The 21,160-nt window shown below is 35.6% G+C and overlaps 4 protein-coding genes across 12 annotated transcripts in view; 2 read left to right on the forward strand and 2 right to left on the reverse strand.

Moving 5' to 3' along the window:
- The window catches only part of Pkn (serine/threonine-protein kinase N), a 34,089-nt gene extending 20,227 nt beyond the window's left edge, over positions 1–13,862 (forward strand). For 4 of the 5 annotated variants that reach the window (XM_011646507.2, XM_089076881.1, XM_011646506.3 and 1 more), the window contains 12 exons: positions 4,959–5,210; positions 5,285–5,435; positions 5,506–5,593; positions 5,660–6,015; positions 6,086–6,324; positions 7,249–7,416; positions 7,870–8,184; positions 8,271–8,422; positions 8,493–8,712; positions 8,786–8,893; positions 8,981–9,121; positions 9,271–13,862. In XM_011646507.2, the coding sequence (XP_011644809.1) occupies positions 4,959–5,210; positions 5,285–5,435; positions 5,506–5,593; positions 5,660–6,015; positions 6,086–6,324; positions 7,249–7,416; positions 7,870–8,184; positions 8,271–8,422; positions 8,493–8,712; positions 8,786–8,893; positions 8,981–9,121; positions 9,271–9,414 (2,334 nt within the window). In that variant the 3' untranslated portion in view covers positions 9,415–13,862. The remainder of the gene's footprint in view (positions 1–4,958; positions 5,211–5,284; positions 5,436–5,505; positions 5,594–5,659; positions 6,016–6,085; positions 6,325–7,248; positions 7,417–7,869; positions 8,185–8,270; positions 8,423–8,492; positions 8,713–8,785; positions 8,894–8,980; positions 9,122–9,270) is intronic. The other variant, XM_011646508.3, reaches the window with a different exon arrangement.
- On the forward strand, positions 5–4,853 carry LOC105431966 (uncharacterized). 2 transcript variants are annotated; one of them, XM_089076883.1, is made up of 2 exons: positions 5–3,125; positions 3,209–4,853. In XM_089076883.1, the coding sequence occupies exons 1-2, from the start codon at positions 2,208–2,210 to the stop codon at positions 4,490–4,492; spliced, it is 2,202 nt and encodes a 733-aa protein (XP_088933009.1). In that variant the 5' UTR covers positions 5–2,207; the 3' UTR covers positions 4,493–4,853. The 2 variants fall into 2 exon arrangements, with proteins under 2 accessions (XP_088933009.1, XP_088933011.1); XM_089076885.1 differs by having other exon boundaries at positions 3,212–4,853.
- Positions 13,524–15,479, reverse strand: LOC105431965 (tRNA-splicing endonuclease subunit Sen15). Its single transcript, XM_011646503.3, has 4 exons — positions 15,004–15,479; positions 14,732–14,813; positions 14,500–14,671; positions 13,524–14,373 (listed from the first exon to the last, which is right to left on the reverse strand). The coding sequence occupies exons 1-4, from the start codon at positions 15,025–15,027 to the stop codon at positions 14,094–14,096; spliced, it is 558 nt and encodes a 185-aa protein (XP_011644805.2). The 5' UTR covers positions 15,028–15,479; the 3' UTR covers positions 13,524–14,093.
- A 623-nt stretch (positions 15,480–16,102) lies between these two features.
- LOC105431964 (uncharacterized) overlaps positions 16,103–21,160 on the reverse strand; it is a 28,081-nt gene continuing 23,023 nt past the window's right edge. For 2 of the 4 annotated variants that reach the window (XM_089076888.1, XM_089076889.1), the window contains 5 exons: positions 20,992–21,084; positions 19,682–19,706; positions 18,293–18,319; positions 17,798–17,952; positions 16,103–17,369 (listed from right to left, as the gene is read on the reverse strand). In XM_089076888.1, the coding sequence (XP_088933014.1) occupies positions 17,073–17,369; positions 17,798–17,952; positions 18,293–18,319; positions 19,682–19,706; positions 20,992–21,084 (597 nt within the window). In that variant the 3' untranslated portion in view covers positions 16,103–17,072. The remainder of the gene's footprint in view (positions 17,370–17,797; positions 17,953–18,292; positions 18,320–19,681; positions 19,707–20,991; positions 21,085–21,160) is intronic. The other 2 variants (XM_089076892.1, XM_089076890.1) reach the window with 1 other exon arrangement.

The raw sequence follows: 21,160 nt of genomic DNA on the forward strand, positions 1-21,160 counted from the left end.
AATCATTTCTTTTCTAATTTGCTACCCGTCAATATAAAAGCGGAAGCGGGAGTCTGCGCGTGACACGCAATCTGCGAAAGACATTTATATATGTTGTGTTAAAGGAAGCCATTTACGTTACTTTGCCGACAGAGCTGTTTCGAAATGATAATAACATGGAAATTGTCCGACTTCACCTCTTCGGTGAAAATATCATACAATGCGCGGGTAATTTCCATTTTTAGCGTAATAAGACGAAGCCTTTTTTTTTTTACACGTGACAAACGTCATGTGTGAGAATATATCTCATTATTTTTATTATTCGCTAAATCAAAAGGAATTGTTCTCTCTCTCTCTCTCTCTAAATCAAATGTTTTTTATAAAATTGTCAAGCTGTTATGAGCTAATTAATTAGGAAAATATTTTTTTTACATTCGTTGATATAACAGCTTTTAAGAATTATTATTGGAGACCGATCTCGTGCGCGAGTGATAATAAATGTAACTTTGGCGGAGATGTTCGTGCGGAGATGTTCGGGTGCGTCCGCCACCGGTACGATAACTTCTTGTCGACAGCCGGATCGCGCGCGGGCGACGTCGCGGGCGGCGTAATGCACGTCGACGTGACTTCGGAGGGTCGGTGTGGCGGCGCGTGTACGCGTCTTTCTTAAAATAGCTCTCCGAATACCCGCGCCACCCCGCCGTTTCTCGTGACGCCTTTTCGGGTCGCGCTTAGTTACCATCTCCCGAGGAGAACTGGCATCACCCAGTATCGTAAGCACCGCGATAAACCGACGACATGTGCACGACGGCGGACTGCGAAGGAGGCGCCCGTGGATTGTATACGTCCGTCAAGTGGACATCGAAGAGGATATCGACCACGCGCTCGGATAATCGTGGCTGTTAATTATGATCTGAATCCAAAGACTGACACGAAGCCGCCCACGGACGTAGCCCGTTTGGAGTCGCTTCGCCCGCTCTCTTCTCGAACGAGCCGCGCTCCAAAAAAGACTGACGTCTGCCTCAGACTTCGACTTAAGCCGTCAGGACACTTGTATACTAACTGGACGCTCAAACGTCTCTGACCGAGCCATAAACAACAATCCGTTATTTGGCGGAAGTTTGAATCTCGTTTGATCCCTGGATGCTTGGACTTGTGTAACGTATACGAGTCACGCGGAGATAATTGATCCGTTGCCTTTTAGATCATACGTGCTAAATAATTTCACGCTCATATAAGATATTTCGAACGCTCTCGACTGCCAGCGATTATTGAGACTGAAATACCAAAGCTACAATTGGGATTTTAGTAGAGTAATACGATACTCCGATTTTCATATCGCGGCACACTTTCCGCCTGATCGTAAATCATTACTATGCTCAATTATTATGATCGCGTCGGTGGCCGTCGATCTTATGAAAAGAACCATCTTATTCCAGATAAATTTTTAGTGCGACTGTACGTTATTCCAAATGTATATTGCTAATTATACACATCGTTTTATATTGCTCAGTTTATATTGCTTGTTACCTTCGAGAGATGAAAATCGCGGTGATTGCAACAATCGCGGAAGTATCGTGCGATACGCAATGATTGACAAATCGTAAACAGCCGTCTTACGCGATTTTATATGAGGAAAATATTTAATACGTGGAAAATAAATCGAATTACGAAGCGACAGTTTCGCCGTCATATCGAGTTGAAATTTCTTACAAACATCGGCGCTGAAATTTTGCGACGTTAAAGCGAAAAGAAACGCACTCGGATAGTTCTCGAATATATACGAGAACCCGAAAATAGATCGGTGGCGATGCAATACCGCGGTATTACCATCCTTCCGGGAAAAACTGCGCCACGGACGAAATTGTGAAGCAAGTGGCTCAAATAGACTTTCAAATAGTCATCATTATATAAGATCTTTTTTAAATATATTACGGAATTGGATGAGGAATCGGATGAGCAGACGCAGATATTGCGCGTAATTCCCGGCATTTTATATACGTTCGAGGAAAGAGAGAGAGAGAGAGAGAGAGAGAGAGAGACTTGAAATCCATGAACAGAAAGAGAATACGGACGAGAGAAACGCATCATCGTCTGCTCGGTACGGAGGTGGAGAGGGCAGATCGCTCGGACGTGTTCTTCTGGCAGCAGAGCCGATTGGATAACAATAATGTCGTGCGGTGGTGGATGAAGTCACGGCGGAGGCTGAGGGGAAAGAGGGGCACAAGATGTATGGACGTCAGGATAATTCGGGCGACGGTAGCTCGAGCCAGGTGCCACCGTGGCTCGTGCGCGCCGAAGTCACGATTCGCCACGGTGACGCGGTGACCTCCGAGACCGTGCAAATGCCTCCGGGCACCACCACCACCACCACCGACGCGGGCGGTATCCGCATGATATGCCGCTGGAATACGAGCGAGCCGAGCTCGACGCCGACGCCGATAACGGCGCCAGCCGCCGCGACGTCCAACGCGTTCCCGTCGTCGGGTTGCGTCCCCGGCGGCTTCGGATTTCAACGGGGCAATATACTCTTTACGTCCACGCCGCCCCAAAGATCGCCGCCCCAGAGATCAGGCGAGTCTTATACCCTACCGCGCTCGGGCTCGTCCGGTAACGACGACTCCGTCTCGTCCAGAGGTCGAACGAACGTTTCTGATTCCGGCTACAACAGCGAACAACAGTTCACGCCGCAGACGTATTCGAGCCTGCCCACGCGGCGCTCGTCCCAACAGTACAATCGCCGATGCAAGAGCACGTGCAACATCGTGCTCTCCACCGCGGGCGCGGATAAGTCGAACCCTGAGAAAGTCACTACGTCTACTGAGTCCTCGAAGATCCCGTTCGTCGATCAGTGGTACCGTCGACCCTCGTACCAACATATCTTCTCGCGTCACCAATTCAGCACAGTTCCGGAAGTCTGCGAGGACTGCGCGGAGGGAAGCACGTCTAGTGCCTTCACTACACACTTTTGCACTCGCGTCACCGAAAAGACCACAAATAGTCGGAGCACCGCGATAAGTAAGGACGCGGCATCGCAAACCACCGATATCGAATCGGTGCGTTCGTCGTCAACCGTGAAGAGCAACAAAATCAAGAGAAAACCTAGCACTGGTGTCTATCAACGTAGCGAGCAGAAAAAAAAGGAGGTAAATATCGTCGATACGGATTTAATGATATTGACAACAGAATTTATCACGAATCTCGAATGCCATGGTTATGTTTTTTTCAGCAGGAAATTCGTTCGCCCCCACCGTCAGTTGGAAACACCAGTAACGATCCTACGGTTGATCCAGAAAAGTCGGATTCATCCACGAAAGAAGACGGCAGCAAGCGTAAGTCGCGTACGGTACATATCGACGTGTACTGCACGGGATCCGACGACGCCAGCACGGACACGATCAGCGAGGACGAACGCAGTACGCCCATGACCGTCTTCGAGAACGAGGACGTCAAAGTCACTCACACTCAAGCGGCGGACAACTTGCCGCGAGGATTTCAAGACGCGAATGCGTTTCTGAAGCGCAGCGCCGAGCGACGATGCGCGAGTTTCAGAAACGCACCGATGAGAATGCCTTCGTTGGCGAGCTCAAGGGGGTACGACAGCGATGAGGTTCTGAGTTCCCTTTACCCCTCGCGATTTAGCTCGTACAGCGGGATACGAGACCTCGATTCTCTCCCGTGCTCCGCGATGTCATCTAGCACGGCTCTTTCGCCGTGCGATTACGACTCGACGACCATGACATCGTCAAAGGATACGTTCTCGGATATAGAGTCCTTGATCAATAGTAAATCTGGCTTGACTCCTTGCGACAGTTTCGAATACGCCAATACCGCAGATCGTGATAGAATACGGAGAATGGACATTTTAGCGAAAGCTGATAATGAGAGGAACAAGACCTGGCGATCGCCGCAAATTGAACGAAAGCATCTACTACAAAACAGAAAAATGAGGGAGTACTTTGAGAAACACGAAATAGGTTGGTCGTCTGGGGAGAGTGATTCCGACGAGAACGAAGCAGTCGGTTGGAGTTTTGTGTCCGGCGATGACAAATCACGACTTGTTAAAGCAGATTCTAGCCGTCGTACGAACAAGGGTCAAATGGAGGAATCTAATGCAGCTAATTTAAATTCGGAGGATAGAAACGCTCAAGAGGAACGCTCTGAGTCCGCAGAGATACGCAGAGATTATGTTCCATATTCGAATATTCTACGCGATCGTATCGGTCCGTTTGGATCGAAGAGCCCGTCTCCTCTCCCTTCGACCATACCCTCCCGCGTAACATCTCCCTTCGCTACGTCATATGGAGAAAGAACTGATCATATCATAAAAGCTTCAAAATTTGGAGCAGTAGTTAACGCGTTTCGAAAGCCCGGGCATCATATAGGTCCTTCGAAAAATCCAACGTGTTCGTGCGAACATTGTCGAAGATATTTCGAGGGTGAAGGGAGAGGACGGTCCTCTTCGTTGAGCGAACTCGAATGTCATCCGGCATTCAAATCGCGAAAAGAGTGATATTTGATTTTAATTCTGGATATTTTAAATAATATATTGATTATTTAGTTCTTACAAGATGACAAAGCTTTCCATTTTATTTATTTATATTGTAAGATTTGTATGCGTATAAAAAATTAATTGTGTTCCATTGCGATTATGGCGATTGAGAACATTGCAAATTTGTATATTGTGATTTGTGTGCTTAATTTATATTTCTTAAAATATTCCATTTACCCTATGTTGTATATAGTTTTTTTTTATCTAAATTAATTATTATGAGGGCTGCTAAACACATTCTGCTGAAAATTGAGCATTTATAAAAATTAACAAAGATGTATTATACTGATTGTACTGTTAATAAATATTATGTCGCACGTTATTTGAGTACCTACATACATGTATATAATTCCCTGTTTACAAACTAGCATTACATAAAATATCTTGGAATTGCGTGTTATTACATAAATCATAAATTACTATACAGGCTCAAGCAAGCCTTGCAGAATCCAGTAGAAAATTGGACTTACTCAGATTGTCCCTCGAGCTTAGAAGGCAAGAGCTACCTCCAGACAGCGGTACTGCAGTTCAGTTAAAAAGAGAATTAGCTAGCGTACAATCGGCTAGTCCAGTTCCTGTTACTTATACATCATTACAACCGTTCCGCGGTCCCTTGGAGGGTAAAGCCACCGTACCAGCTTCAGTATCAAGATGCGCTGCTGTTACAGGACAATTAGAGGTATGTTATAAAAATAAGATAAGACAAGTCACATGATATTATTTTTTTATATTACACTGTTACAATGTATTTAGGTAAGATTAATGGGATGTCAAGACTTAGCAGAAGAAGTGCCTGGGCGTACGAGACGGGAACATCCTGCTAGTCCTGATTTACGTAGCTTTGTTAAGGGTGTCACAGGACGCAGCTCAAGCAAGTCATATAGCGTAAAAGATGAAACGAGCAGTAAGTTTTTAAGCATTTTAAGAATAATTTTAATACATCTGAATTAGTCACTAATTATCATTGTTTTCAGATGATATTATGGCAGTTATAAAGTTAGATAACCAAACCGTAGGACAAACTAGTTGGCGTCCATGTTCCCAACAAGCTTGGGACCAAAGGTAATATTAATGTAATATTAAATTTTTGTTTACATTGTATCTAATGTGTTGAATAAAAATTTTTAGGTTTTCTATTGAACTAGATAAATCAAGAGAACTTGAGATAGGCATTTATTGGAAAGATTGGAGATCTCTTTGCGCGGTAAAATTTTTACGTTTAGAAGAGTTTATTGACGATGTTCGACACGGTATGGCTCTACAGTTAGAACCACAAGGCCTCCTATTCGCGGAAATAAAATTCCTGAATCCAATGATATCGCGAAAGCCTAAATTACAGCGTCAACGTAAGATTTTTAAGCAGCAAGTGAAAAATTTCCCAAGAGCGAATCAAATGAACATAAATGTTGCGACTTGGGGTAGATTACTTAAACGTTCAGCGCCTTCATTGCACAATTCCAGGAATTCGGAAAGTCCGCCGTCAGGTAAAGACTTAAATTCGTAACATAAAATAAAAAAGTCTTGCGATAGTATTTTATACAGTTTGGTTTGTAGGACCACAACCACTGCAACTTGTGTTTGATACCTCAGTAGAAGATAAGCCTGAAACTCCTGGCGAGGTTCCCGATCCAGAGAAAGGTGGATTGGGTGGCGCACGGCCTTTAGGTATGTCAACATCGACTAGTAGTCCGACTTTGCCACGTCCTCCGGAGCATCCTCCTCCACCGCCACCAACTGTGACAAAGAAACCTTCTATACCTGCACCTGCGCCACCTCCAAAATTGGATCAAGAGGTAAGTTTTTTCATATATATTCTAATATATCATTTTTAAATAAAAAAAATTTACATATTGATATGTAACAATGTTATTTGTTATAAATACTGTTTATTGCATTATACGTCTTCGTCAATCTCTGCTTTAGATGTAAAAATATAAGAATGCTAATGTCGCAAACCGTTACATAATCATAGGTTTATGCTGTTATATGACATATATATGGAATTTTTTTTAGTATCATATTGATAATTTATTATACTCGTATATTATCTCTTTGATATGATTTCTATTTCTAATTATTTTATAAGGAGATTATGATAATATATATTAGAATATCAAGGCTGGGAATCTTGGTTATGGGTTAAAATAATTTATCAAATGTATAATATATAAGTAATTTTATTTTCTAAAAAATTATAATTCTAAAATGAATGTATATATATATATACACTGATGCGGCATGTTATATATAGCTATATTATATATTTTTGCAATTATAAGAAAAGTAGTATTAGTTTAATTTGCACTTGCTTACAAAGAAAATCTTGTAGACATTACACTTAATTTCTTTAATAAGAGGAAATATCTCTTTAGTAAGATATTTTTTGGCATTTATGTCATTTTAATTATTTTCTCAAAAAGTATAATTTTGTTTTCTTGCACAATATTATAGCAATATACATATAATTTAACTTATTAATATTTTTTACGATTTTTAAAATTTTTTTAAAAAATAAAAAGTCCAAACTTTCTATTATGATATATGCTAAATTATAAGTCATTACATGATTGCGAATATATATTTGAAAAGTGAATATATTTTGAAATCTATATATATTACATATTAATTATACAATAATGCATGTTTAAACAATTTCGGTGCGAGATCTATTGCAATTTTAATCAAGCAATATTAGAGATAAAAAGGTAGAAATGTAGTTACAGAGTGCATTAAGGGAATTTGATTTTCTGCACAACGAGGAAAAGGGCGGGCCTCAGGGTGCCAATTTAAGGCCCCTCGTGACAGAGCCCCGCCCTGTGCTGATTGCACCACCCTCTCCACGCACACCCTCGCCCCAACCTGTCGTCGAGTTTCCTGAGGATGAGGTACATACCCTCCACATACACACAACATTGCTTTGCTTGCTTTAATATGTTGCATGCAAATTCTAGAGAAATAATTTTTTTAATTCTTTTATCTTATTCTGTATAAGCTATCTTATTTTTATTTTTATAAATTATCTTACACATTTATCTTTTACTAATTTTTACTTTTTCTTTAACTCTCATCTATGTATTTTTAATTATATACTACAAAAATATACATAAAAAGTAGTAACTAGCTATACGGAAAATTTAATAATTAAAATATTACAGCATAACCCGTCATGTTGTCTACAACATATTTGAAATATTGTATTTTTACGATATACTAACATAATAAATAATATAACTCTTTATATAATAAAAATTATTATTATATTTAACTTCATAATAATTATAATTATACAATATATATTTATGTATAAATTATTACAACTTGAACTATCTGTTTTTCAGATATATGAAATGCCAATCAGACCTCTTCAATATAGAGATAGTGCTTATGAATCAAGAAGACATTCTCAACTTACTGGTATGACTCTGGAGAACTTTAGACTACTTTCCGTACTCGGTCGTGGACATTTCGGCAAAGTGATACTGTCGCAATACAGAAACACTGGAGAATACTTTGCAATTAAGGCCTTAAAAAAAGGAGATATCATAGCTAGAGATGAAGTGGAATCATTGCTTTCTGAAAAGAGAATATTCGAAGTAGCAAACACGACGCGCCATCCTTTTCTTGTTAATTTATTTGCGTGTTTTCAAACAGAGGTATACACACAGACAATAATCTTTCTTTCTAGTGTCTTTAATACAATTTTCAAGATAAAAGGAAATAAGAAAAATGAATTCTTTAGGCGCATGTATGTTTTGTGATGGAATACGCAGCTGGTGGTGATCTTATGATGCATATACATGCTGATGTTTTTGGGGAGCCACGTACTGTATTCTATTCTGCTTGTGTCGTTCTTGGATTACAATATTTGCATGAAAATCGCATTATTTACAGGTATATTTCTCAACTAATATAACATGTTGCATTAAATAATTCAGTAATATATTTTACGATATATTTACAGAGACTTGAAGTTAGATAATCTGCTGTTAGATACAGAAGGTTATGTTAAAATCGCAGATTTCGGTTTATGTAAAGAAGGTATGGGATTTGGAGATAGAACAGGTACTTTCTGCGGTACTCCTGAGTTCTTAGCGCCCGAAGTATTGACAGAGACTTCTTATACGCGAGCTGTAGACTGGTGGGGTCTTGGAGTCTTAATATTTGAAATGCTGGTTGGAGAGGTAATTTTATATATTGCTTGTAAAATACAAAACCCATTTTAATTATATAAATATTAATTAAAAATTTTTTCAGTCCCCTTTTCCAGGTGATGATGAAGAAGAAGTTTTTGACTCTATTGTAAATGACGAAGTACGATATCCAAGATTCCTTTCTTTGGAAGCAATTGCTATTATGAGAAGAGTAAGTATTTTTTATTTTATTATTTTCCTGTTTTTCCTGTTTTTTTTTTTTAACATAGAACTTATCTTTGTATATTTTCTGTAACAGTTACTTAGAAAAAATCCGGACAGGAGATTAGGTAGCAGTGAAAGAGATGCCGAAGATGTTAAAAAACAAGCATTTTTCAGACATATAGCTTGGGATGATTTACTCTTAAGACGTGTGAAACCACCTTTTGTACCAGTAATCGTAAGTTCAATGTATTGATATATGAAATTTGGGCATATAAGATATTTGTTAAAATGAATAATCTTTTTAAATATTGGATATTGGAATTAAATTCTTTTCAAATGTAATATTTTCTTGCATAGAAATGGTTTTTTTTTCTTTTTTGTTAGCACTCAGTGGAAGATGTAAGTAATTTTGATGAAGAATTTACATCGGAGAAGCCACAATTAACACCTCCGAAAGATCCTCGGCCTCTTAGTGACCTAGAGCAAAGTTTGTTCAAGGACTTTACTTATATGGCTGATTGGTGCTAGCCGCAACAATTGATATCCCTTGATAGGGAAATATTGGTATAATTGAAGAAAAAGTTGTTTTTCGTACTATCAATTTACATACGCAACTACGGTATTTGCATACGTGTTCGTTTATTCGAGCAATGTACATCATACATTATTATACATCATGTATAGATTTTTTTTTATTTTGGATACTATATTAATGCAGTAGACACATTTACAAGAGAAATTCTTTAACCAAAGTTGTGGAGTGTATATGAGTGCAGCTTCACAAATCGAGATCGTTAATGAAACTGGTGACTAATATTTCATGTAACTTCTCGAATATAATCAGAAAAATCGGAGAGAAATTGTTGATGGTCGTTTACATGACCGATTCTGGTTCAGATATCGAGAAATTAATTGAAGGCGCTTCGAAGATCTTAGCTTAGGCTAGATAATATGACAAAATCTATGTCTGTGTTTGAATATTTTGGGAAACATCTGAGATTACGTCATTTTTGTATGCTAGATTTCTTTCGTTATGGCGATTGTTAAGAGGATAAAAATTTCAAAATTTTCCGTTTAATATTAAATTCTCAGATTATAATGCCAACAGATATACTCGTGGTGCTCGAGTGCTTACCGATAAATGACTTTGTTACAGATCCCGAAACAAGGTATTTCTTCGTATAGCTTGTGAATTTTTATGGTTATTCGTATCCATCATGTCGATCAATAATATTAAGAAAAGTAAAAAATTTGAAAACTGATGTTCTTTCTTGGTATAGTTTGATCCTTTCAGTGCAGAGATTCGGAAATAGTAAAAGAATTTTTTAACAATAGGTCTCTTGATCTTTTTTGTTTATTGTCTAAATTTGGACTTAAAATTTACAATTCTAAATCAAAGCATAACAGTATAAACTTATCACTTTTTGCAATGTGATAATATCGGTTAAATTGAATCTACTTCTACTTCGATCGCTTCTGATGACATAAATTGCATGAGGATTAATTTTATGCATAGACATTCCAATTACCAATATTGTAACCTTTGTCGGGTCATTTTGGGGAGGGTTTTGTTTGATGAATTATAGATGGATTTTTCATTGCATTAAAAACTTGCCTTTTTGAGGGTCTTCCGTTTTAATCTTAACACTAACTTATTTTTGAGGCGCTATAATTGCAAGATTTTTTGGTACTTTCTGATTTTTAAGATATATTTTTTTTTTTTTGTTTCAGTCTACAAATCTTCTGATAAAACAGAATGATTTGAAAACGTATATAATAAACTATTATCAATTTATGCGCTTTTGAAAAAGTAATAATGCAAAAAGTAATAATTTTCGAAGAAAATTCATCAATGTTCATTAATTAATCATACGCGCGAATTTCGCTCCAAAAAATTCTTTTCATTAAAAAATTTATTTTTTCGAATCTCTTTTTCGCTGATGTTGACAAGTTGCACATTTTTAACAAGCTGGGTATATATGAATTTCCAACTTCTAATTTGATATAAAGCAACATATATTGAATAAGTCTGAATAAGTCTGTTCATATGATTATTGAATCAATAAAACATGTAAGAGTACGTTCATGATTGACATATCCTTAAAAATTACACTGTTCCGATCAATTATCAAGCAAAAAAAAGTGATGAAGCCTATTAATTTTTCGATAAAAAAGTCTTTTTCCGGATATAAATGAGAATAATTTTAGATAACATTTGCAGAAGTGATCTCCAAACATTGTCCTGTTAGTATTAAATATGTACGGATATCCTTTTGCGTGAAGATATATATTATTTTCAACATTTCGTTATCTATATACCGCTATTATGTACAGTAATATGCAATTATTCAAAGATTTTTATATCCTTGTAGAACTTAAAGGATAATCATATAAACAATATTAACATTTATAAGAAAGCATAACGTAAATCAAAATGTAGCTATACTTGCTCATGCTCATGTGATAAAGAATTGAAATTGAAATGGCGCTATGTATGTGCAACAATCATAAACGATCGTCAGTAACGATCACATTTAGCGCTTTAGTTAAACTAATCATATATCATCCGTTATGATGATTGAAAATTTAATCCATCCGTGTATAGCTAATTTTGCAAGATTACGGTGACGTTAGACATACGAACCCTACAACATCATGTGAAACGACACATTAATATCATATATCAGTCCTTTAGGTTTGTTTAACATATATCCCAATTATGTTTGCTATATTTCATTTAATTCTGTACATTTATATTATAGTTTATAAAGTACTTTACTTTTACTAGTTCATGTGCTCCATATTATGTATATATAAATATATAATCAAATGTGTCGAGAGAATAATAATGAATGATATTTCTATGTTTAATAGCTCTTGATGTAGTATTATACGATCAATTTTAATTAACTTTGCAACAAAATTATATAAATTATATATAAATATTGTATAAGGCTCGTTTACGTTTTACTACGAATATACTTGAACATTTTTTAAGACTTGGTTTTAATCTTGCAGAGAATGATCTGAAAGCTGTGTAACATTGGAGTAGTTAGATTTTGTGAAAAGCTTTTAAATTAATTTTCTTTATTATTGCAGAGCTCCTTTTTCTTTATTGCTGCTGTATATGTAATTTTTAATATTTAATCATTAATCCTTATAGGATTTTCCGGAACTTCCATAATCACAATCTAAATGTAACCCATGGTATACTTTGCTCTCCCATCTCTTAAAAGGTGCCTGCGATAATTGAACAATTTTTGATATGTAATCTGCAATAGAACTAGAAAATTTTTTGGGTATTATAGTAAGAAGCGGAGATAATCCGATATGTATATATCTCCTTTCGATCTGTTTTTTCTCTATATATACGTCTTAGAATTGAAACTAAAGTTTGAATTATGAACTTTATAATAATACAAGTGAGAAGAGATATTACAACTAGAACTTGATAAATTTCATATAAGTTGATTATGGTACAGTTTATTTAATTTTATTTCAGATTCATATAGTGAATATACATAGATATATGAATCATGAAATAATTAAAAATGCAATTAAATCGATTGTAAATGCTGATTGCTGGAATTCTGTTGAAATCCCATCAATGAGATCTACCAAGTTTTTGTTTGTAATACCACTCATTTAATATTATCAAGGCGTAAATATGTAATAATTAGAATTACTAGTGAAACTTTTTAATATCGGACATAATCGTGAGAAATTATCTGTCATTAGTGATAGATCGAGTACCTCTCGAGATCTAGTTGCCTTACTGCAATTATAAATTGATATATATATATATATATATATATATATATATATATATAACCATTTTGGTATCTATTTTATATATAATTCTTATATACACAGGATGATCAGATCTGTAAACAAATATTTTAGGTAATCCTAAAATATTTTCGGATCGATCTTGAAACGTACCATACAACAGTGGAAGATAATTTGAACAATGTGAATAATTTTCAACGTGCCTGTTTTTGATTAACATATATAAATTTGGAAATCTGATCTTTTTACATAATAAAATTCTAAAATAAAGAATATAAAATTCATGAAAATTCGCGCGATAAAACCCATTAGTAAAACAGGCAAAGAAAAATATGATTTATGAAATATAATTTGTGCAACATGATCATTTGACATAGTTTAAGTTTCGCCTTCCTCGCGCGAGAGGGGGGAAGACCTAAACTTTTCATTAATCGAATTATTTCATAAAAACAAAGTTAGTTTCTAGATTCATGCCTGTTTAATTTATATTTTTTATATGTTGTATAGCAGAAAAAAGCGAAGCAGTATCATTCTTTTTATGCTACCTTCAACTGCCGAACTTTATGAACGATTTTGAACGATGAAAATATTTTTATGTCAAATAATACCATTTTCTACTTTACGTTTGATAATGTACGTGTAATTTTATACACATAAGACGCCGTGAACAAATCCCGCGTGAACAAATTACTTTTTCCACTGATATTACACGCAGCTTTTTGCAGAAAGAAATTATAAATTATTTAATGATTTTGTGAAATATATATATCATCAAAAATATAAATTACAAATTTTATGTACATATATACAAACATCCTACGATGTTTTGTAGATAGATCTACTCTTGATTCATAAAGATTTTTTTATTAGATTATTTCGTTACACATATCTTTTTATATATAATAACATAATTACATAGCAATTACTAGATATAAGTTTGATTAAAATGTTCGCTATATTTATCATTAATTTTTATAATAAGGAAATTTATGTGCCTCGTATTTTGTAGTGTCTACTAATAATATATGACTAGAGATGAACATTTTTAAGAATTAATTTATTTAATTCATATATATTTGCAGTGGCAGCTTATCACATATCACTTAAACAATTATGCAATCCTTACAAATATTCTCAAAATCCGCATTATATGTGAATTACTTTAAAAAATAAATATTAAAAATATATCCTTATGTTTAAATATACCTCTTCCAATATATTTACTTTCGTTATCAAAATTATTTTACTAGGCTCAATAAAAGCTTTAATTATAAAATTTGTTTTCAATGAATCAGTATATGTTTAGTTAAATGTTTCATACATAAGCTGTAAGGCGTGTATTAAAAAGAGATAAATACCAAGATATACAAAGCAGACATATATTATATCAAAATTATATATTAAATAAAAGAAAATTATCATAATATCTCTAAACTAGAATCAAGACTTGATGATTCTACAGTAGCACCCAAATTGGAATTGCAAGTTTGATCACTAGTTTCACGAGTAGAATCTAAAGTCTTTGCTAATTCATATAAGTGTAACGTATTCCGTTGGATTTCACTTTCCAAATTAAGTATCTTTTCTACTTTTTCTTTCTGTTGTTTACTCGCTTCTGGTGTTGCTGGTTTCAAGAGGCCAGTAGTTACTGTATAAAAAATGCTGCTACTGTCTTCAAATTTTAATACGATTGTCAATCTGTTAAATGTAATTTGTTTAATAGATGTATATATCCCATATCCCAATTAATGAAAACGTTTAAAAATATATTAAAAATAAATATAAGAAGTGTATATTGTATATGAAGCAAAATTATAGAATTACCGTTCATTTTGCAATAACTGTTGCATTTTCTCAATTTTGTCAATGCTAATGGTATATTTGGTTGGCCAAGGTACATAAATCTCCAATGGAGAACATTTCTTTTTCTTTACTTCGAAGTAGATCAAATCAAGTTCCTGGTTGTACTTATACGTAACATCCCAGTATCGCCTTACTGAAAATCATTACAATAATAAAATGTGTGTTTACTACTCAATGAAATTGAGTATAGTACCTTCGCATATTTCAATGTAGACATAAAAAGCGGTACTTGTCTTTATCGGGTCATTACAGCCGAGTTTGCACAGATGATAATACTGTAAACATATATTGAATTTGCAAAATAATTTCACATTTTAAATTTCACTTTGATTTATTTATTTTGTCTTCGTTCCAAGAATTAGAGAAAGAGTAAATTAAACCGAGATTACTTTATATTGATAGAAATGTCTCTTTATAAAATTATCTCTTTTTTCTTGGTTATTCAAATAAAATGCGGTTACTCACGCTGGGGTGGCATATATCATACATCTTTTTCGTACATTCAAGATGTAGGAATAGAATCGTTCGATGAAAAACTATTTAATCGTTAATCATTAATCTGACTTAAGAGAAAGGAACAAGTAGAAAACATCTAAGCACATGTGTTTACTGAAGACAACTCCAAATTGCTCAGCGTCTGCTCCACACGCTTCTATAGCCTACAAGATGTGCATCCATCTAGCGTTTAAAACACAAAAGCTTTACCCGAGGAGAGTACAATAGCTTATTCCTTGAGTTGTAAAATAAAGCTTCTCTTAATCTTGCAAAGATGTCGCCAGAATATATATCATAGATATAGAACGAATGTTCAAATTAAGACAGTCGATTTTGTATTTTTACTTTTAGATTAATCTTAGGTAATTAAATATTTTTATATAAATATTTTTTAATAGTTTAGATGGGCTGGATGGACTTATGCCCAATATCCTGTGTACTCTTTTTCCTTTCTGAAATGAAAAAAAAAGTGAAAAAAAATAAAACGAATGAAATGGTATATTGAAATAAAAGAGCATTATTTCTAATATTTGCAATATCTACATAAATTGTTGTAGTTGTAATAAATTTCAGAGAAATCTTGTAAAATATATACTGTATACTCACAAACCTCAATATATCTCCTATATAATATATATATAAATATTACATTTATATTATATAACATTTATATTAGCTGAGATACAGTATTTTATTATTTAGCCAATAAATGGATTATATTATTATTATAGAACGACTAAAATTATATTATCTGAAACCATTCTAACAATTTATTGCAAAATGGATGAGCACTAAATAATTGATTATTAAATGAAATTAATTATAGAACTATATAAGTAAGTTTATAAAATATCCATTATAAAACTAGAGTTAATTACAGAATTATAGAATTAACTAGAGAATCAATAAAAGAAGAATTACAAAATCAATTGTAAAATTATAGAACAGATGGAACACACAACGGTAATTGAATATTTATAATGTGTGTGTGTGTGTGTGTGTGTGTGTGTGTATATTTAAAAATATATTTTTCGGAGATCATAGGAAATAAAATATTTCAATATCAGTATTTCAATCTCAAATGTGATGTTTATTGAATTATATAAAGTGATATAAATAATAACTTCTTATACGCTTAACGATGTATTTTATAATTATTAATGTTTTTTATTGTATAAAATATGCGGCGAAAAATGTCCTATTTAGCAAGATAGAAAATTTAATGAAATAAGCTTTAAGCATTGATTATCATACAATGAGCGCCGAATTGTCTAAAGCTTTTATGCATACGATATTTATGCTAATGTATATACAACAAGATCGTGAATGCAAAGTTAAAAACTGCATACGTATCTTGAGAAGTATAAAAGGATTTGTATTATAAATTTAAAATCTACTTCGCGATTTAATATTTTACAGCAGATAAGCGCATTCAAATATTAAACAATCCTTAATTTACGCTCTGCAACTTATAACAAATGTTTTTATATATAAATATAAATATATAAAAAATATATGATTATTTTTATATACAAAATATATTTGAAATCAAACTGATGTATGCTAGCTGAAATAAGAAAAGTGATAATACGATGCCAAATATAAAATCCTTTATATAAATATCAAAATCTTAAATATTGAATAAACTTATTAAAGAAAACGAGATTTGTGTTTGTGTAATTCAGGTGACAAAATTTTCGTGAAAGAATTATATCTCAAGTAACCGCAATCCTTGGGTTAGACCAGACTCTCTCTTATAAAATAAAACAAATAAATCTCACAAAATGAACAAGTTTAAGAGTTCGAAAAAATTCATCAAAAAAAATTATCTTTTATGAATCATTCCTTGTATCGACAAGAATCATTAACGCGGGCAATTGTAAAAATCCTCCAAGTAGGTCTTCACTTCCGTCGCCATTTTGAAAGAACTCCCAGAGCTACCGCCGATCTTTCGGAGTTGCTCAGAACTGAAGAACTGCTTCGCGCAGTCAGACTAAACATGCAGCAACAATGGTGTCTGAAGTGACGAATTGGGGTAGTTACAATTGGGCGGATCCCCGCCACGCGGAATCGAAACCGCACGCCGTATCGGAGTCGGAATCGCCGTTCTGCTGGGCGCCGCCGGACGCGATGGAGCTGGAGCTGACCGACGCCGTGGACGTCGGTCGACGCTGGATGACTCGGTTCGGACGGATAATCTTTCCCTGCAACAACGGGGTAGTCGGCTGGCTGGTGACCTGCTGCTGTTCCTGCGACGCACCGAAATCCTGCGGCCGTCTGCTCCTGCGCTTCTTGATGGGCGCGTACTTCGGCGGAGGCATCAACTTGTGTTCCAGCTTGCGACGAGAAACGTCACGGGATACATGAGATATTAGAATGAACAATAACGAGTGCTGTTATCAAGTGCTGATGAATCTATTAATTCTATGTTTGCGTGTTTGTCTCCCATGCGTTGGTGGGAATACCTATGGTGATTCTATCTATAGTTTTTATTGAATTTGCGTAATTATATATTTGTATTATTATGTTTATATACTTTTTATTAGATTTGTATAATTCTAAAATAACTTGGCGATGAATTTGTATGTCATTTAATTATCATTGATCTTGTAACTTCATAAAATTGTAGCGTTTAAGGAAGTTTAATTCTTAAAGAAAGTTAGATACATTCTTCGTTATGGAATTTATATATTACATGTGCTATAATGTGCTGTAATACGTTTGTTTCAAGCGATACGTTGCTGAATTTCCAAGAGAATAATACCTGAACGTTATCCGCGGATCCCCAGGACTTATGAATCTTCTCGTTGTTGCTAGCTGTACTGCTGGTTGCCACACCCAAGAATTGGCTGAAGGCCTCCGTCGTACGCTTCACGCGAACGTTCAATGAGCCAATTCGTAGGAAACCAAGATCTTTCTCTGTATATTCAATCAATTGCTGTGTTACGACGCTTACGATTCTCTCTGTCTTACTTATTACGCAATTTTTATAGCGGAAGAATATAGCCGATCGACAGGCTCGCGTATATCTCTATATCTTTATTTAACTATGTTAATTCTATTACAAGGGGGAACAAAGTACTCCTCGAATATAATAAAATTACTGAAATTGATTATAAGCGGGATTAATTAAAACTGTAAGTTTGACGAAAAGAAGATTGATGCTAATGCTCTGGTGTTAATGACTATTTAGCTTATTTCTCATGCACTAAGTTAATCTCTACTAAAACATACGGACACCAAAGGAATTATTTCTTACCTGCATGCTTTTTCCTTGCTTTTATTTCTGAAATAAAATAGAAAATCATTTGAAACTGTGTTTCATACAGATAGCGAGAGAACGAGAAGATTGACGTAAGAATATCGCGAGTGAGTTAGATTCGAATGGAAAAAAGAAAGCTATTTTATTAAAAAAAATATGGTATTACTAGCAGATGTATTAATTATGCCCGATATATTATTAATAAAGCCTAAAGGGAAGCAGTTTTAAACATTCTGTTAATAACAAATTTGAATATGCAATTCAAAATTAATCGCCTTAAAAAAAGGAATGTTATTTCGTACAGTTAATAAAAATATGATTAGTGCCGTATGGGATAACGTAGAAGGAAGAGACTCAAAGGGAAGTTATAATATGGTTAAAGTTAGTACAAAAATTAAGTCTACTTTCTCTTTCGAGAATTACACGTCCTGTCATGTTATCAGATGTAATAATTATCCAGTGCGAATAAAACGTGATGCTGAGAATCGGCCGACGTGGAATATATGTGCTTCTCACATGCTTACGTGTACATGCTTTATTTACGTTACAACAACGTATTACACACACACACACACACACACACACACACACACACACACACACACACACACACACACACACACACACACACACACGTACTCAACGTAAAAACTATAATAAATAATAGCAGCGGCGATGTGAAACGAAATATCTTATATAACAAATAAATTAATGTTCAGGAATGAAGAGCTTATTATTTTTAATTAGAAATATATCGTGAGCGTTTCGTCATTCGCAATATAAAAAAATTACAAATTTAAGGATTAATTTCACTTCACATCGCCAGTTAACATTAATCTTTTCTACGATGCCACAAATTTGAGATACTACTGCCACTGCAAAACACTAACGCATCGATAAAGATGAAATGGATTGTGCACGAAAAAAGATTTTTTTTTTTCGTTAACTTAATATTTAGTTATATATTATTATTTCATAAGGTAGATATATATTATGCAAGTATCACGATACAAAGAATTATTACTTTCGGAATAACGTACGAAATTGAATAAACACATTTTTAGCACATTGACAGAGACATTTTCGATATTTCGGACGTTTAGCAGAAGAACGATATGCGATGGACGAATATTTCCTATTGCTCGTGAAGCGCCAGAAGCAAAACGGGTTTCGTGTTCAACGTTCGCCTCTCTCGGCGAACGATATCCTCGGGCGAGTTTCTGGAGCGTATGTTTCGCGCAGCGAGGCCCGTGAAACTTCGAGATACTCACGTCAGAAGTGCAGAAAAGTGACAGTCATACGTTACTCTAAGGTGCGCCTACGTACTTTAATCTGGCGACACACAAGCGCTTTACTACTTTAGCGGGGGTGTGCTTCTGAACTTGCCTGAGCGTAGCGGCAGCAGTAATCCCTACAACAGAAGAATACTTCCAGAACCCCGAAGTACTCACCGAGAGAAGAGAGCCCGTAACCATTTTCTGTCCCGACTATCCCGAAATATATACCGTACGTGTCATGTACGTCATGCTTGATCTACGTCTACGTAAATACTACTGAAAGAGACATCTAAAGGTGGGATATCGGGATAACTCGGGGATGCATTGCCGTTTGCAATATTGTTGATATGAGAGTTAATCATAGAGTGGAATGTGGTACCAAGAGACAAGGTTGTGCTAAATAGACATGCGAAGTTTAGAAGTAGCGTCGTTAAGGACCAAATGTCGCAAGCACGAAAGGTAGTGTCTAGTCCAGAGAATATTAGCTCGTAGAGATCACCGACGATATCGTTGCCCGCATCGTCGCATGCAATCCTCCCGGAGGAGGATTAGGCGGAGGAATCGGCTGTTAACGGACCGTGTTGGAAGCGTGACAGGCAAACGTCACGAAAACGAGAACGGGAGAACGGATGAACCATGATCGACATCGGGATACACGGCGGGGAAGCAACGGAACTTTGACGGGGGTCTCACACACTCACAAGCGGTGTAAATTACAGTGTACTACGGGACCGTAATTGGTTTTACGGCGGTCGGAGGCGCGTTTCGGCACGGGATCGGGGTATATTCCTTTAAGCAACTTTTCCAGGCGACGATTACGTCTTTTGTATTCGCGTTATGCAAAGTGGTTTCTTTCTACCACGGCGCTGCCGTGAGACGAACAATGTTCCACTTGATAATAGCACGCGTGAAAGAGACAGAAAGAGAGAGAAAGAGAAAAAAAAAGAAGGAGATTTCAATATCCCACGGCCAGCCTTTCGCTGCAATTTTCGTCGCAGACGCGGGGATGCGCGGGGAAAGGGAGGACTGATAATGAATAATTTATAAAACATCGTCATGATCTTGTTCGTCAACACGAATCAGGCCGTTTCCCTTAAGTCGACGAGCAAACAAAAATGACGCGTGTGCCGCATTCTCGATAGTGGGCGAGAAAGGAAGAGATCGCGCTTTGTACAGCTTGCTGGTTAAAGTTCCAAAATAGGCCGCTTAAAAAAAAAAAAAAAAAAAATGAAATAACCAGTAATTCACAACTCGAGGCAAATTCGAGGCGTTAATTCCGGCACTGGACGAGTTACGAGGAAACGCCTCGGAATATCCACGCGAGCGCAACCCTTATGGCGAATTATGTACAAACGGTTGCGTTTCGTTTCCGTTAAGTAGCGGAAGCTAAGTTTTTCTTCGCAGAGAGAATATACTCACTGTGGAAAGTGTCCTGGCTGACTGCCGCCTCCTGCGAGGCCAGGTATTGCCTGGCCTTCCTTCCGCTGTAATCGCGCACGTCTTGATTCGCGCCTGAAAATACATTTTCACGATGAGATGCATATGGCTATTACGGGGGATTTCCTCCCATCATTGCGCAGCCTGTACT

Source organism: Pogonomyrmex barbatus, unplaced genomic scaffold, assembly GCF_055798465.1.
Source record: "Pogonomyrmex barbatus isolate J1 unplaced genomic scaffold, ASM5579846v1 scaffold2, whole genome shotgun sequence".
NCBI lineage: Eukaryota > Metazoa > Arthropoda > Insecta > Hymenoptera > Formicidae > Pogonomyrmex > Pogonomyrmex barbatus.